Here is a 13,421-nt window from a genome sequence, read left to right on the forward strand (position 1 = left end):
GGCACTTATGACATGGCAAACCTACGTGTATTGGAACCTTTTAGAATAACAACCCCACCCACATACATTTCTTTTATTTTCCCACGAGTACACATTTTTCCGACGTAATTCTAAAAGGGCAAGTAAATTCCATGCATGCAATTAACCGTGTATATTTTTGTAGTTTGTCTCCCTTGCAAACTTCTGCAAATTTTGCGGCAATTTAAAGTTGATTCGTAAATGAAAACGAAATAACAAACGAAAGCGAATTGACACAGACAAGTCAATATGACGTAACACCAGCAATTTAATATTGATACGGAAATTAATGTTTAACTGTGAGTTGTAAGAGAGTTGTGAAGAGTTTGAGAGTCTCTTTAGCATTTTTCTTTATCTTTATACAGGAATGCTAAGGAGACTCTCTTAAAAATGAGATTCTCTTAAAAATGAGATTCTCTATAAACTCTCCGCCACCTCTTGTTATTAGCAAAATTCTTGAGTCAACATTGTAGAACATTGTGCAAAAAAAATAAAAACGCGAAGAGTCCCACTTTAAAAAATTTCATTTAGCATTTCTCATCAAATTGAAATTCATCAACGTAACAGTTATGACAAAGAGAGATAAAAACGGTTAATATTTTTGCAAGCAGCCCCTATACGAGGATTCTCATATAGAGAGACAAAGAGAGACAAAGAGTGGGGATTGGCTTACCACTGGACTTTGCTAAGTGGCACTACAAGCCACTAAAAAATCGCCACGTAACAAGTTTTAAATGTAATTTTTTTTCCCATTCTTTTATATTTAGGATTCTCATAATTATATTTCTCACTAATTAATATACATCAATCTAATGGATATTTTTTTTGTTTTCTTTCTTTTTTTTAAAAAAAAAAAGGACAATTGATGGCAAGATACGATTATCCATCCCAAATATTCCCTCCAATTTATGTTGCAGGACTCTTTCACTTTCTTCTCTCTCCCACTTCTTTGTCTCTCCGACTTTTTTCTCTCACTGTTCTTCAGAAAAAATTATGTACCCTAAACAAAATCACTTTCTCCAACTTTTGTCATGGAAATCAATCAATAATCTTTAAGTTTTTTCGTTATTTATACAATACTTGATTTGATCATGTGAACTTGACATGAATAACCCATATATATAGGTGTATTAGGGTTAGCCTAATTTTTTATTTGTTTTCGTTAACATGTTAATCTAATATTTGGGCTCAAATGTTAATCAATGTTATGGTTAATATGTTGATACGAATTACCCACATATTTGTACAATAGATTTTTCCGTTCTTTACTATGAGTATTTTATTAATGTGGTAGTACTTCTTTTTTTTTTTAATTGGTAGGTTGCTGCTGAGACAATGGAGTTTTAAGATGTAAAAATTAGAATGGTGGTGAATTTTGACATTGAAGCCTTTCAAGTACGCAATGCTTATGCTATGAGGAAAGGGTTCAATCTTCGTAAAGAGCATATTTGAAGAGATAAATCAAATAATATTACACAATGAGATTGTTTGGGAAGTTAAAGAAAGCAGGCATGCCCTGCAACATAAACTGGAGAGAATGTTTGGGAAAAGAAAAAAAAAGGGGGGGGGGAGAACAAAATATAAGCCATTAAATTGATGCATATTCATTAGTGAAAAAAATAATTATGAGAATTTTAAATATAAAAGAATGAGAAAAAAATTATATTTAAGACTTGTCACATGATGATTTTTGAGTGGATTGTAATGCCACTTAGCAAAGTCCAGTGGCATGCCAAGCCCCACACAAGTTTTTCTCCCCTCATATAGGTTACAAATGCGTGATGCTTCTAAACTATTCCTTAACCAATATATAGAGAACAAGAAAAAGTGAAGAGTTGTAATTGATTCTTCGCTTAAATTCTTTTAAACTTCACTTAGTTGGACCACGCAAACATTGTGTATGTGATGCTCTTCCATCATTTTTCAACTAATTTTTACCATTTTAAATTCTTTAGTATTTAATTGTCTATCTTCAAATTTTTATCATTTTAAATAGCAAAAATGCTAATGAGCTTTTTTTTTTAAAAAAAAATGAAGTATTTATGAATGCTTTATCGTCTTATAATTTTAGCATAATATTTTATAATATTAACATAAAAATTTAAATTAAATTATGACGTGATAGAGAATTCAACGAATAACTTTACTTTAGGAGAGTAGCCTTACCATTTGTCTTTAATTAGACCTTGTGTCTGTCATGCTTCTGGATTATTCTTTCTATTAATTAACCACTTTGGTATAACCATCTTTGTTGTATCTCTTAGTAAACTAACCCCGCATGTGAATCTTAACCCAGCAAATATGGAAAATAAATAAATAGGCCTTCTGGCATCTTCTACTCCACGGTCAAGAGTCCCTCTCCAGAACTTTCCCAAAGCAACCACTCACCGTAGGATCCATGCAGATGGACACGTGTATGGCATCAACCTCATAACCACATTTTACTGAATTTTCCACAAATTTCGCTCAAATTTCATTTCATTGATTCTCACCCTTATTTAAACCCACCACCACCCCCAACACCGAACCACCCACAAGAAGACAGATTCACGACGACGTCCTAATCTTCGCCTTTCCTCTCTCTCTCTCTCTCTCTCTCTCTCTCTCTCTCTCTTCGCATTCAGCTAGTTTTTCTCTCTATATTTCCAAGGGTCAAGGCCTTCCTCTGTAAAAACCCTAGTTCCCTTCTCCCTTGGACACGTAATTTCTCATGGCTCCCGAACTCGTCCCCACCAACGTCCCGAAATCGGGTTTCACCACTCCCGTCACCACGCCTAGTCGGGCGTACGTGACCTTCTTGGCCGGAAACCGCGACTACGTGAAGGGCGTCGTCGGGTTGGCCAAGGGTTTGAGGAAGGTAAAAACGGCGTACCCGTTGGTCGTTGCAGTCTTGCCCGACGTCCCGGAGGATCACCGTCGCATTCTTGAATCGCAGGGTTGCATAGTCCGTGAGATCGAACCCGTTTACCCGCCTGAGAACCAGACCCAGTTCGCCATGGCCTATTACGTCATCAACTACTCGAAGCTGCGCATTTGGGAGGTACGTTCTTCTCGCTTTGCTTACGTGGAGAAAATTTTATGGAAGCCGACTGTTACATCACATCACGTATTTTTATATGATTAGTGGAAATTTTTACTTTTTAAATTATTAATTTTTTAATACATAAATCTTATCATTTATACAGTAATATGTGGTGTATCATCTTAAGTGTCGATTATATTAAAAAATCTCTTGAACTTTGTTATGCGTTCTTTTTGTTACACGTGGAATTTGGGTTGCTTTGGGTCTTACCCGTGGCAGTCTATGTTGGACGCCAATAGAACTTTTATTTCTTGTTTTTCCTGGGGAAACTGTTCGAATCAAACTTTTTGTGGTAGAATATTGTAAATTTTAATCGCTGAACTTTTTGATTAATTTGCAGTTTGTGGAGTACGAGAAAATGATATACTTGGACGGGGACATTGAGGTGTACGACAATATAGACCACCTCTTTGACTTGCCAGATGGACATTTCTACGCAGTCATGGACTGTTTCTGCGAGAAAACCTGGAGCCACACGCCGCAATACCAAATCGGGTACTGCCAGCAGTGCCCGGAGAAGGTCCAGTGGCCCACATCGGAGCTGGGCCCGCCTCCGTCGCTGTACTTCAACGCGGGCATGTTCGTGTTCGAGCCCGGCCTCGAGACCTACCATGACCTGCTGAGGACTCTCAGAGTGACCCCTCCGACCCCGTTTGCAGAACAGGACTTCTTAAACATGTATTTCCGGAAAATATACAAGCCAATTCCTTTGGTATACAATTTGGTCCTCGCCATGCTTTGGCGTCACCCGGAGAATGTGGAGCTAGACAAAGTCAAAGTCGTCCATTATTGTGCAGCAGTAAGTATTACTTAAATTTTAATTAATAATTAACATATATAGACAGATCACATTTTCTTTAGGGTTTGATTAATATACGCTGATTCTTACAGGGATCGAAGCCGTGGAGGTATACAGGGAAGGAGGAGAACATGCAGAGGGAGGACATCAAGATGCTGGTGAAGAAATGGTGGGACATATACAACGACGAGTGGTTGGATTACAAGAAGGCGGCGGGAGGAGCAGGGGCAGGAGGAGTTGTGGCTCCAGAAGCAGCTTCAGGTGGTGAAGGGGTGAACATGCAGCCGTTCATTGACGCTCTGTCGGGAGCTGCGGTCCAGTACGTGACAGCCCCGTCAGCGGCCTAGGCGATTTAGAGCATTCATTCATCTACGGGGTAGACAAGAGAGAGTCGAAGTACTCAGATGAATGAAATTCCGATGCTTGTTGGAGTGCATCGGGGGAAGGGGGAACGAGTTAAGCTTTTGATTTTTTATTTGTATTTTCTTTTGGTTTGGTAGATGAACCTGCTTAAATGACAAGGTTTGACGTGTGTTGGTGGTGTAATATGTTGTATGAAAGAGAGAAAAAAACGCCATTTATGTAATCATCCTCTTATGGAGAGGGAGCAAATGGTGAATTGATGGAAAAATATATGTTTATTAGTAGGACTAATCAATTTGTTCTGTTCTTTTCTGCACTTGGTGGCCATGGTAATTAACAGGCTCATTAAGAAATCAACACAATTGCCTTTTTTGTTATCCCATTCTAGTAGTGATTCAAACCAGGATAAATTTTGAAGTATAGCAATGTAAATAAGAGAAAATCAAACGTCTTTCGGGCTTTATAGGCAATTAAGGTCGAACAATTTTGATGTGATTAGTAGCAAGCAATTTAATTTTTAATGTGATTAGTAGCGAGCAATTGGTCGAGGACTCTAATATCATTTCTCTGTAGCAAAGCTCCGTTAAATCGTGTGTATTGGGTTTGTATATGTGTGCTACTTGCTTTTCTCTTGATTGCGGATATTTACAGTGTTATGGTTTGAGGAGTCGGAAGTCATTCACCCAGGGCGGAGTCAAAAATGGATCAGAATGCTGCCGGTACCACCTCGACAATTTTTTAACAAGAGTTAAAATTTCGATTTTCAAAGGTTTTTCAAGGGATTAGGGTTCCAACCCGAGGGAGAGTGACGAAGTAGACAAGAGAGTTAGTTCTCGTAGAGTTTAGTCTTTTTCATATGGTACTGGTGGTTGTTCACGAGCTTGAATTTTGCTTCCATCCACTTGCGATTTGTGTGTTCTCGTTAGCCATTTTTATTAGGATGTTTTCTTTGTCAATTAACAAGGCCTTGAATTGTCAGAACGTACTGATGAAATGGAGTGAATTGAAAAGTCAACACCATCATCATCGAGCAAACAAATATTAGAATCGGATCAAAAATCTAGAGCAACAAAGTAGTGGCTGAAACGATAACCAAACAATGGATGAGAGAGGGACTTGCAAGCATGTTGCAGAGTTGGCGGTGTTGCAACGTTTTGTTTTTTCAACATTTGTGAGAGGCCCCTCCTAATCCGAAATCTCAACTCGGCCACTATAATTCTTGATTTAGTACATGAAGACAGTAACTCTTAATAAGTTAGTGCAGGACATTTTTTTTTTCCTTTGTCTACGTTGAAATCCTCGTAAAATTCTTTATCGAGGATTATCCTCTTTTATTTGTGTATCATACTTTTTACATAAAAAAAAAACCTATTTATTCTCTTAATATCGATAAAGAGTGAATCTTCTTTAACAACTGTGCGAGGAACATCTTGCCAAATTCTTCAAATGCTTAAATTTGAAAGATTTAGTTTTTGTAAAAGGTAATATTAGGGAGATTAAATTTTTAAATCAAATTTTGTAAATCAAATGATGTGGTTGTTGATGATTGGATTATTAATTAAACATCGATTAATCTGCTTATTTTCTATTGGTGACATATCATTTGATTTGCAAATTTGACCTTTCTAACATTATTTACGACGGACGGTAAATAGCCTAGCGCTGTAGCGCATCTACCACCATTGCCATGACCATTGATGACGTACAAGGCGTTTGGGAAACATTCTCAACTATGTCAACTCATATCGTGTTGATAAGCAACGCATTCAAGTATATTATCTGCATCTCTTCCACCTAAGCCTCATGATCTACAAATTCAGGCATTTGAAATTTAATCCAACGGCTACAAACATGGAGCATCATTAAAAGTTATAATAACTTTAGCCGTGATGCTTTATGCATTTTCCCGATCTGCACCTGTGGCTCAGTCAAGGAAGTGCTTGCATATTTGGACATGCAGAAGACTATGAAGTTCCTCATGGGCCTCAATGACTCATATGCAAGTGTTCGCAGCAACACCTTGCTGCAAGATCCTTTACCCACAATGAACAAGGCGTACTCCCTCATTCTGCGGCATGAAAAGCAATCGGAAGTAACAACAGGAAAAGCTTCGACACAACCAGATGCGGCTGTATTTGCCGTGAAGAATGCCAACCGTGAATGCGAAGGAAACAAAGGTGAGTTGAAGTGCACCAAGTGTAACAAAACAAACCACACTGCCAAGAATTGCCGTGCACACCTCAAATATGCATTTTGCGGCTGGAAAGGTCACATGGCAGAATACTACCGCAAGAAGAAGGCAGCGGCTGAGGCTGACTTTAGGGCAGTGATCTCCAAAGGGAACCAAGCAGCGACGTGTTTGACAGAAAGGAAGGAGATGAAATTCCCGTTTACTGCTGAAGAGTGCAAACAAATCTTGAGTGTGCTGCAAAACAAATCCTCATCTGCCAATCATGTTAGTAATCCCGCAACCCATGAAGAACTCTTAGGTAAAGCTTTTTCACTCAACTCTCATGGCAAACAAAGCGCTTGGATTTTAGACAGTGGTTGCACGGATCACATGATTTATGATCCCAACATGTTCTCCACCTCGAGGCCCGTCACTAATCACACAGTCGAATTGCCGAATGGATCCGTAGCACAAGTGACTCACATTGGCAAAGTTGTCTTGTTCCCCAATTTGATTCTTGAGAACGTTTTATGTGTCCCATACTTCAAGTTGAATTTAATTTCAATTAGCAAGTTAGCCAATTCATCTTGTATTACCATTTTTCTGAACCAATTTTGTATTATACAGGACCTACGTTCGGGGAAAATGATTGGGACGGGAATTGAACGGGAGGGCCTCTACTATCTCGATCATACCAAGAAAGGAACATGCAATCAGGCACACCAAACCCATCTCATCCTTTGGCAACAACGTCTTGGCCACCCTTCTACCAAAGTTCTTCCATTATTTTCTTGTGCTAAATTTAAACATGCATCTTGTGATATCGACAAGTGTGCAATTTGCCCCTTGGCTAAACAAACCAAACTTCCTTTTTCTTCCAGTTCAATTACTACTCATTCTAGTTTTGATTTAATTCATATAGACATATGGGGTGGTTATAAAATTGCTTCCACTTCGGGTGCAAAGTATTTTCTTACCATTGTTGATGATTACACTAGATGCACATGGATTTACCTTATGAAACACAAGTCTGATGCTCGGTCTCTTCTAGTTAATTTCATCAATATGGTTGCCACTCAATTTGATTCCAAAATTAAAATCATCCGTAGTGATAATGGCCCTGAATTTAAAATTGATAGTTTCTATGCAGATAAAGGTATCATGCATCAAACTAGTTGTATCAACACACCACAGCAAAATGGGGTTGCTGAAAGAAAACATAGACACTTGTTAAATATGGCACGTGCCTTGCTCATTCAGGCCGGGCTTCCAACTTATTTTTGGGGGGATGCCATTCTCACATCCGCATATCTCATCAATCGTACACCTACTCCTCTTCTTGATGGCAAAACCCCGTATGAAAAATTGTTTAACAAATCTCCCAGTTATTCCCATTTGCGTGTTTTTGGTTGTTTATGTTTTACTTCTACCCATGCTCAACCTCGTTCAAATTTTGATCCACAAGCATCTCAAGTGTATTTTTTTGGGCTATCCTTATGGTCAGAAAGGCTATCGGGTTTTTGATCTTAGTCAACAAAAAGTGCTCATTTCCCATGATGTGAGTTTCTTTGAGGATGTGTTCCCTTTTCTCCTTCCTTACCATTCCGTTGCGTCACCACATCCCCACATTCCCAACATTTCTTCCCCTCACCCTAACCCATTTTTAACCTCTGATTTGGACTCCCTTTCTGTCGCCCATCTGCCTACACCCCTTGATGGGCCAACCCCAACCCTCAGCCCACCTGACCCCGCTTCACTTAACCCACCCGCTGCAGAACCCACACCTCTGTCTTCTCCATCCATCATCGATCTGCCCTCTTCTTCCCCGATCCCCTCTCACTCTCCACCAACCCCTCTCCTTTCCCTACACCCGTCGCCTACGCCTACCAGCCCAGCTCCGCGCCGCAGCAACCGCTCCACCCGACCGCCTGCCTATTTGCAGGACTTTCAAATCGAGACTAGCTTCCCTTCTCAGCCCGCTCCATCATCGTCTTCGAACCTGGTCACTCGTTCAGGTACGGCTCACCCGCTCTCTCAGTTCTTGTCTGATGCTCACCTTTCTCCCTCTCACCAAACGTATCTTGCTCAACTTACCCTTCTTAAAGAACCTACGAGTTTCTCTCAGGCAGTCCAAATACCACAATGGCGTGCCGCCATGCAAACTGAGATTGCTGCCTTGCAAGCTAATGAGACTTGGAGCTTGGTGCCGTTGCCCCCTCATAAACGGTCGATCGGTTGTAAGTGGGTGTATAAGGTGAAATTGAAGGCTGATGGAACGGTTGAACGCTACAAAGCCTGCTTAGTGGCCAAAGGCTACAGTCAGGTCGAAGGCATCGATTACCGGGAAACCTTTGCCCCGGTTGCAAAAATGGTGACAGTCCGTGTCCTTCTTAGTGTGGCCTCTCTGCGTGGCTGACATCTCCACCAATTGGATGTGAACAATGCTTTCCTGAATTGCGACCTTGATGAGGAGGTCTTCATGTCCTTGCCTCCTGGTTTCGGACGAAAGGGGGAGCATCGGGTCTGTCAATTGCACAAGTCATTGTACGGATTAAAACAGGCATCTAGGCAGTGGTTTATCAAGCTGTCCACTGCCCTCAAGGCCGCGGGATTTCAACAGTCACAATCTGACTATTCTCTCTTCGTCCGACGTCGTCAAGGCAATTTCCTAGTGTTGCTTGTATATGTTAATGATGTCATACTGGTAGGGAACAATTTGGAGGATATAGAGAACACAAAGTTATTCTTGGCTAACCGATTTAAACTCAAGGATTTGGGGCAGTTGAAATATTTCCTCGGCATCGAAGTTGCCAGGTCACGACATGGAATTAGTTTGTCGCAACGTAAGTATGCCTTGGAAATCTTGGATGATGCAGGCTTTTTGGGTGTCAAACCTTCTCGATTCCCTGTGGAACATAATTTGTCCCTTACACAGCTCGATGGAAAGTTGTTAGATAATGCTTCCGCGTACAAAAGAATGGTTGGGAGATTAATATATTTGACCATAACTAGGCCAGACTTGACTTATGTTGTACATATACTGAGCCAGTTCATGGACAAGCCACGACAATCATATCTGGAGGCAGCCCACAAAGTGCTTAAGTACATTAAGCGAACATCGGGTCAAGGCATCCTACTACCATCTACAGGGTCACTCCAATTACGGGCATTTTGTGATGCTGATTGGGCACGTTGTAAAGACACAAGGAGATCAATCACGGGATACTGCATCTTACTTGGGGAAGCACCGGTCTCTTGGAAGACTAAGAAACAAACAACGGTATCACGTTTGAGTGCGGAGGTCGAGTATCGTTCCATGGCTACCACTTGTTGCGAAGTTACATGGTTGAAGAACATTTTGAAGGATTTGGGAATTGATCACACGCAGCCAGTAGCCTTGTTTTGTGACAATCAGGCGGCTATACACATAGCATCGAATCCGGTGTTTCATGAGAGAACCAAACACATAGAGATAGATTGCCATCTGGTTCAAGAAAAAATACAAGAAAGGACGATTCAGACAGCTCATCTTCGAACCACAAATCAGCCGGCATATTTGTTCACTAAGCCATTAAGCTCGACACAGTTTAAAGTGCTACTTAGCAAGTTGGGTGTCATAAACATACACTCCAACTTGAGGAGGAGTGTTAAATAAGATCAAGCTTAGAATGGAATGTTGACTTTGTTTAGATTGTAAATAATTCATTTCCTTATTTGTGAATGATTTAGCTTGATCGTAGGAACCATATTTAGACATCCTTGCAACTATAAGTTGGCAGGATTTGCCTCTTGAATTATATGAATCAAATATCATTTTCTCACAAGCATCATTAAAAGTTATAATAACTTTAGCCGTTGGATCAAATTTCAATGGTCCGGATTTATGGCTCATGAGGATTAGGTGGAAGGGATCCTCTCAGGATCCCTTTCCATTATAAAAGAATGTGTTATCCACACATTCATTTTTTACTTCTTACAGACCCTCTTAATTTTTAATTGTCAGATTGAATGAATTGAAAAATATCAAATGACAGAAATGCAATGCAATTACCATGATTTGATGCATTAGATAAGTTTTTGTGAATGCATCCCGGGCCTGAGGCGTTATCCGATACGCGTGCCACCCAAATGATCTTATTACGAACGATATTACCGCTTAAGCTACTGACTGAGAGAGGGATTATAGTTTTGGATTATGACAAGGTTCCGGTTCAATCACTCGAGCCGTTCTAATGCAAGGAAAGAATAAACATTTGGGCACAGCCCCTACATAAATTATCATAGTCAGGGATTTTGGATCCTGTTTATAACTTTAAATCAGAAGATAATTTAAGAGGGTAAACACCACTTCCCAAATGCATTCTGATAAAACAGCTACGATATGAATTTTGAGTAAGCGAGAGATAACGAGGGGAGGATCATCTTCCACTTCATAATCTCCGTCAAAGTAAATATAAACAAATCGATAACAGCTATTTCATTTCACAAAACAAAGCTATTATGTTAATACCGTTCGAAAAATTGAGAGAATTATTCTTAACTACATGTAAAAAAGGCACTGTTTGCAAAAGAAAACAAAAATATGGTAAAAACAGGAACTTAAGAGCGGAGCAAATGCAGAACACCAGGACCGATAAATGTCAACTTCATAGTACAGAAGAATGGCCGCTACACAGAATTCAAGTCAAGCCATCTATGCCTGCAAAATGAAATATCAGAAAACCAAAGTCAGAAACGGAAACCATAATGAACAATCGAGTTATTCAGAATGTATGCGAGGATGAGTCCACCTTGTTTGCAATATTGTTTGAGAGCCAGTCAAGACCCTCGTACAGTCCTTCACCAGAAGTGGCGCATGTGCTCTGGATATACCTGCAAGGGATAGTTTACAAAGTTTGTTTCAAGGAGCGGCGTAGGTGTGAGTGAGTTTGTGAGAAATATAAGCTACATTCGTTTTACCAGTGGCGTTGACGGAGGGAGTGAAGGCCAAGCTTATCCGTTATTTCAGCAGCATTCATGGCATTTGGAAGATCTTGCTTGTTTGCAAATACAAGAAGCACAGCCTCCCTCAACTCATCCTGCCCAGTACAATAATAAATGGTTAACAATCAAAATAAAAAAGATATGACTATATAGCAATAATAGTACACAAGTTTTCAATGTGCAATATTTCACCCCTCTCTTTATCATCAGCATAACAAGTTCTAAAGCTTATGCATACCTCATTCAACATTCTATGAAGCTCATCTCTGGCTTCCACCACACGGTCACGATCGTTGCTGTCAACCACAAAGATAAGTCCTTGTGTGTTTTGGAAGTAATGCCTCCACAAAGGTCGGATCTGGAAAGACAATACAAAGAATCGCAGATTCAACAAAGCGAAAAGCTGGCAGCTATAAAGACATTTAACTGATAATGAGAAATGATGTTGACTATAGAATTAGTACAGCATGCGACTTGTAAACCACATAATGGCATCATCGAAACAATCCTGATGAACAAGCTTTAGTTGGCCATTATTCTTAAAGAGAACAGTCACGGAGGACATGTACGTCCCAAAATTGATAAACAGAACAAAGGAAAAGCCATCCTCAAAAGAATAAGTGTGTCCTGAGCCTGACCCCATTGTTGTTTAAACGATGAGCTTATAGGATGGCAGGCAAATGGTGTGAGTTGAGTGGATTCATTGACTGGTCGATTGGAAAGGAAGGTTAGGATTAGGAGCTCTAACTAATATACATTAAACATTTGACCTCGATCCATGAAAGTGGAGATCATAAACTTCATGTTGGGCACAGCACAAACTTGCTGAGTTGCTATAATTTTCCACAATCTAATTTTTGATCAGGCAAACTCAACTACGTAAATCAGATGCAGGAATGAACATTACCAGTACCAAATTGCATAACCGAGAGAAGTAACAATTTCGAAAATAAGGAAGTTGAAAAAAGCGTCCATACCTTGTCCTGACCCCCGACATCCCACACAGTAAAGCTGATGTTCTTGTATTCCACAGTCTCCACATTGAATCCTAACCCGATAATTCACCATAAATCAGAGCAATTAATAACTAATACAATGTTAAAACGATAAATAAAACCGAAATCGAGTGATGAATCAAGATCAAGGAGCAAATGGGTTATGCAAGTGATTGACATACCAATGGTGGGAATGGTGGTGACGATCTCGCCGAGCTTGAGCTTGTAGAGGATGGTGGTCTTACCAGCCGCATCGAGACCCACCATCAGAATACGCATCTCCTTCTTCGCAAACAGACGGCTGAACAGCTTCGTGAATGAAAGCCCCATTTTCGAACCTTCAAAATTTGATCAAAAATCCAACCCAAAATATCAAATATTTATATATCAATCAGCATTCACATTCACAATGAGGGTCTAAATCTTATAAATTTCATCACAAATTCGGGCAAAAATCGAGATCGGAAAACGAAAAAGTCGGAAAATTCGAGATCGGATCAAATCGCGAAAATTCAAGCAAATGGGCACAAAATAAACGAAAAAGTAAAAAAGCAATTGCCGGTGTAGATCTGAGAAGAAGAAGAACAAGGAAGGGTAAAGTTGGAGTTACCTGAGGAAGATGGAGAAATTGAAGAGAGAGAGAGCAGATCTGCTCTCTAAGAAGAGGGGGAGGAGCTGTCCTTCGCAGCGACACGCACGCTATATTTCACGTTTTATGTGGAAGGAAGGATCTATCTCTGCATTTATAGATGGGCCGGAAGGAAGGGCACCGACCGCACCAAATTTTTATTTATATTTTTTTTCACGTTTTAATTTTTGAAAATTTGATTAGAAGAAGGAATACAATTTTCAAAGCAGTTGGTAGTTGTCGTTTGATTTGTTGTTAGCCTCCAAACAACGCTAGGCTTTATGATCTCCATGATTTATCAACGGGGAGGGAAGAAGGGTACCAATCATTATTATTAAATAGGGATGGATATATTTCGGTTTGAATTGATCGCATTTAATTTA

At 39.9% G+C, this 13,421-nt stretch overlaps 2 protein-coding genes across 3 annotated transcripts; one reads left to right on the forward strand and one right to left on the reverse strand.

The window, feature by feature from the left end:
- The first annotated feature begins 2,620 nt into the window (after positions 1–2,620).
- Positions 2,621–4,553, forward strand: LOC137749545 (galactinol synthase 1-like). The gene is made up of 3 exons (XM_068489651.1): positions 2,621–3,058; positions 3,441–3,899; positions 3,992–4,553. The coding sequence occupies exons 1-3, from the start codon at positions 2,729–2,731 to the stop codon at positions 4,244–4,246; spliced, it is 1,044 nt and encodes a 347-aa protein (XP_068345752.1). The 5' UTR covers positions 2,621–2,728; the 3' UTR covers positions 4,247–4,553.
- A 6,333-nt stretch (positions 4,554–10,886) lies between these two features.
- Positions 10,887–13,180, reverse strand: LOC137749546 (ADP-ribosylation factor 2-like). Of its 2 annotated transcripts, XM_068489654.1 has the most exons (7): positions 13,021–13,178; positions 12,593–12,748; positions 12,393–12,463; positions 11,654–11,773; positions 11,392–11,510; positions 11,223–11,304; positions 10,887–11,131 (listed from the first exon to the last, which is right to left on the reverse strand). In XM_068489654.1, exons 2-7 carry the CDS (start codon positions 12,738–12,740, stop codon positions 11,126–11,128), a joined length of 546 nt encoding a protein of 181 aa, XP_068345755.1. In that variant the 5' UTR covers positions 12,741–12,748; positions 13,021–13,178; the 3' UTR covers positions 10,887–11,125. The 2 variants fall into 2 exon arrangements, with proteins under 2 accessions (XP_068345755.1, XP_068345754.1); XM_068489653.1 differs by lacking the exon at positions 10,887–11,131 and having other exon boundaries at positions 11,196–11,304; positions 13,021–13,180.
- Positions 13,181–13,421: the final 241 nt, after the last annotated feature.

This window comes from Pyrus communis, chromosome 11 (genome assembly GCF_963583255.1).
Source record: "Pyrus communis chromosome 11, drPyrComm1.1, whole genome shotgun sequence".
Lineage (NCBI taxonomy): Eukaryota > Viridiplantae > Streptophyta > Magnoliopsida > Rosales > Rosaceae > Pyrus > Pyrus communis.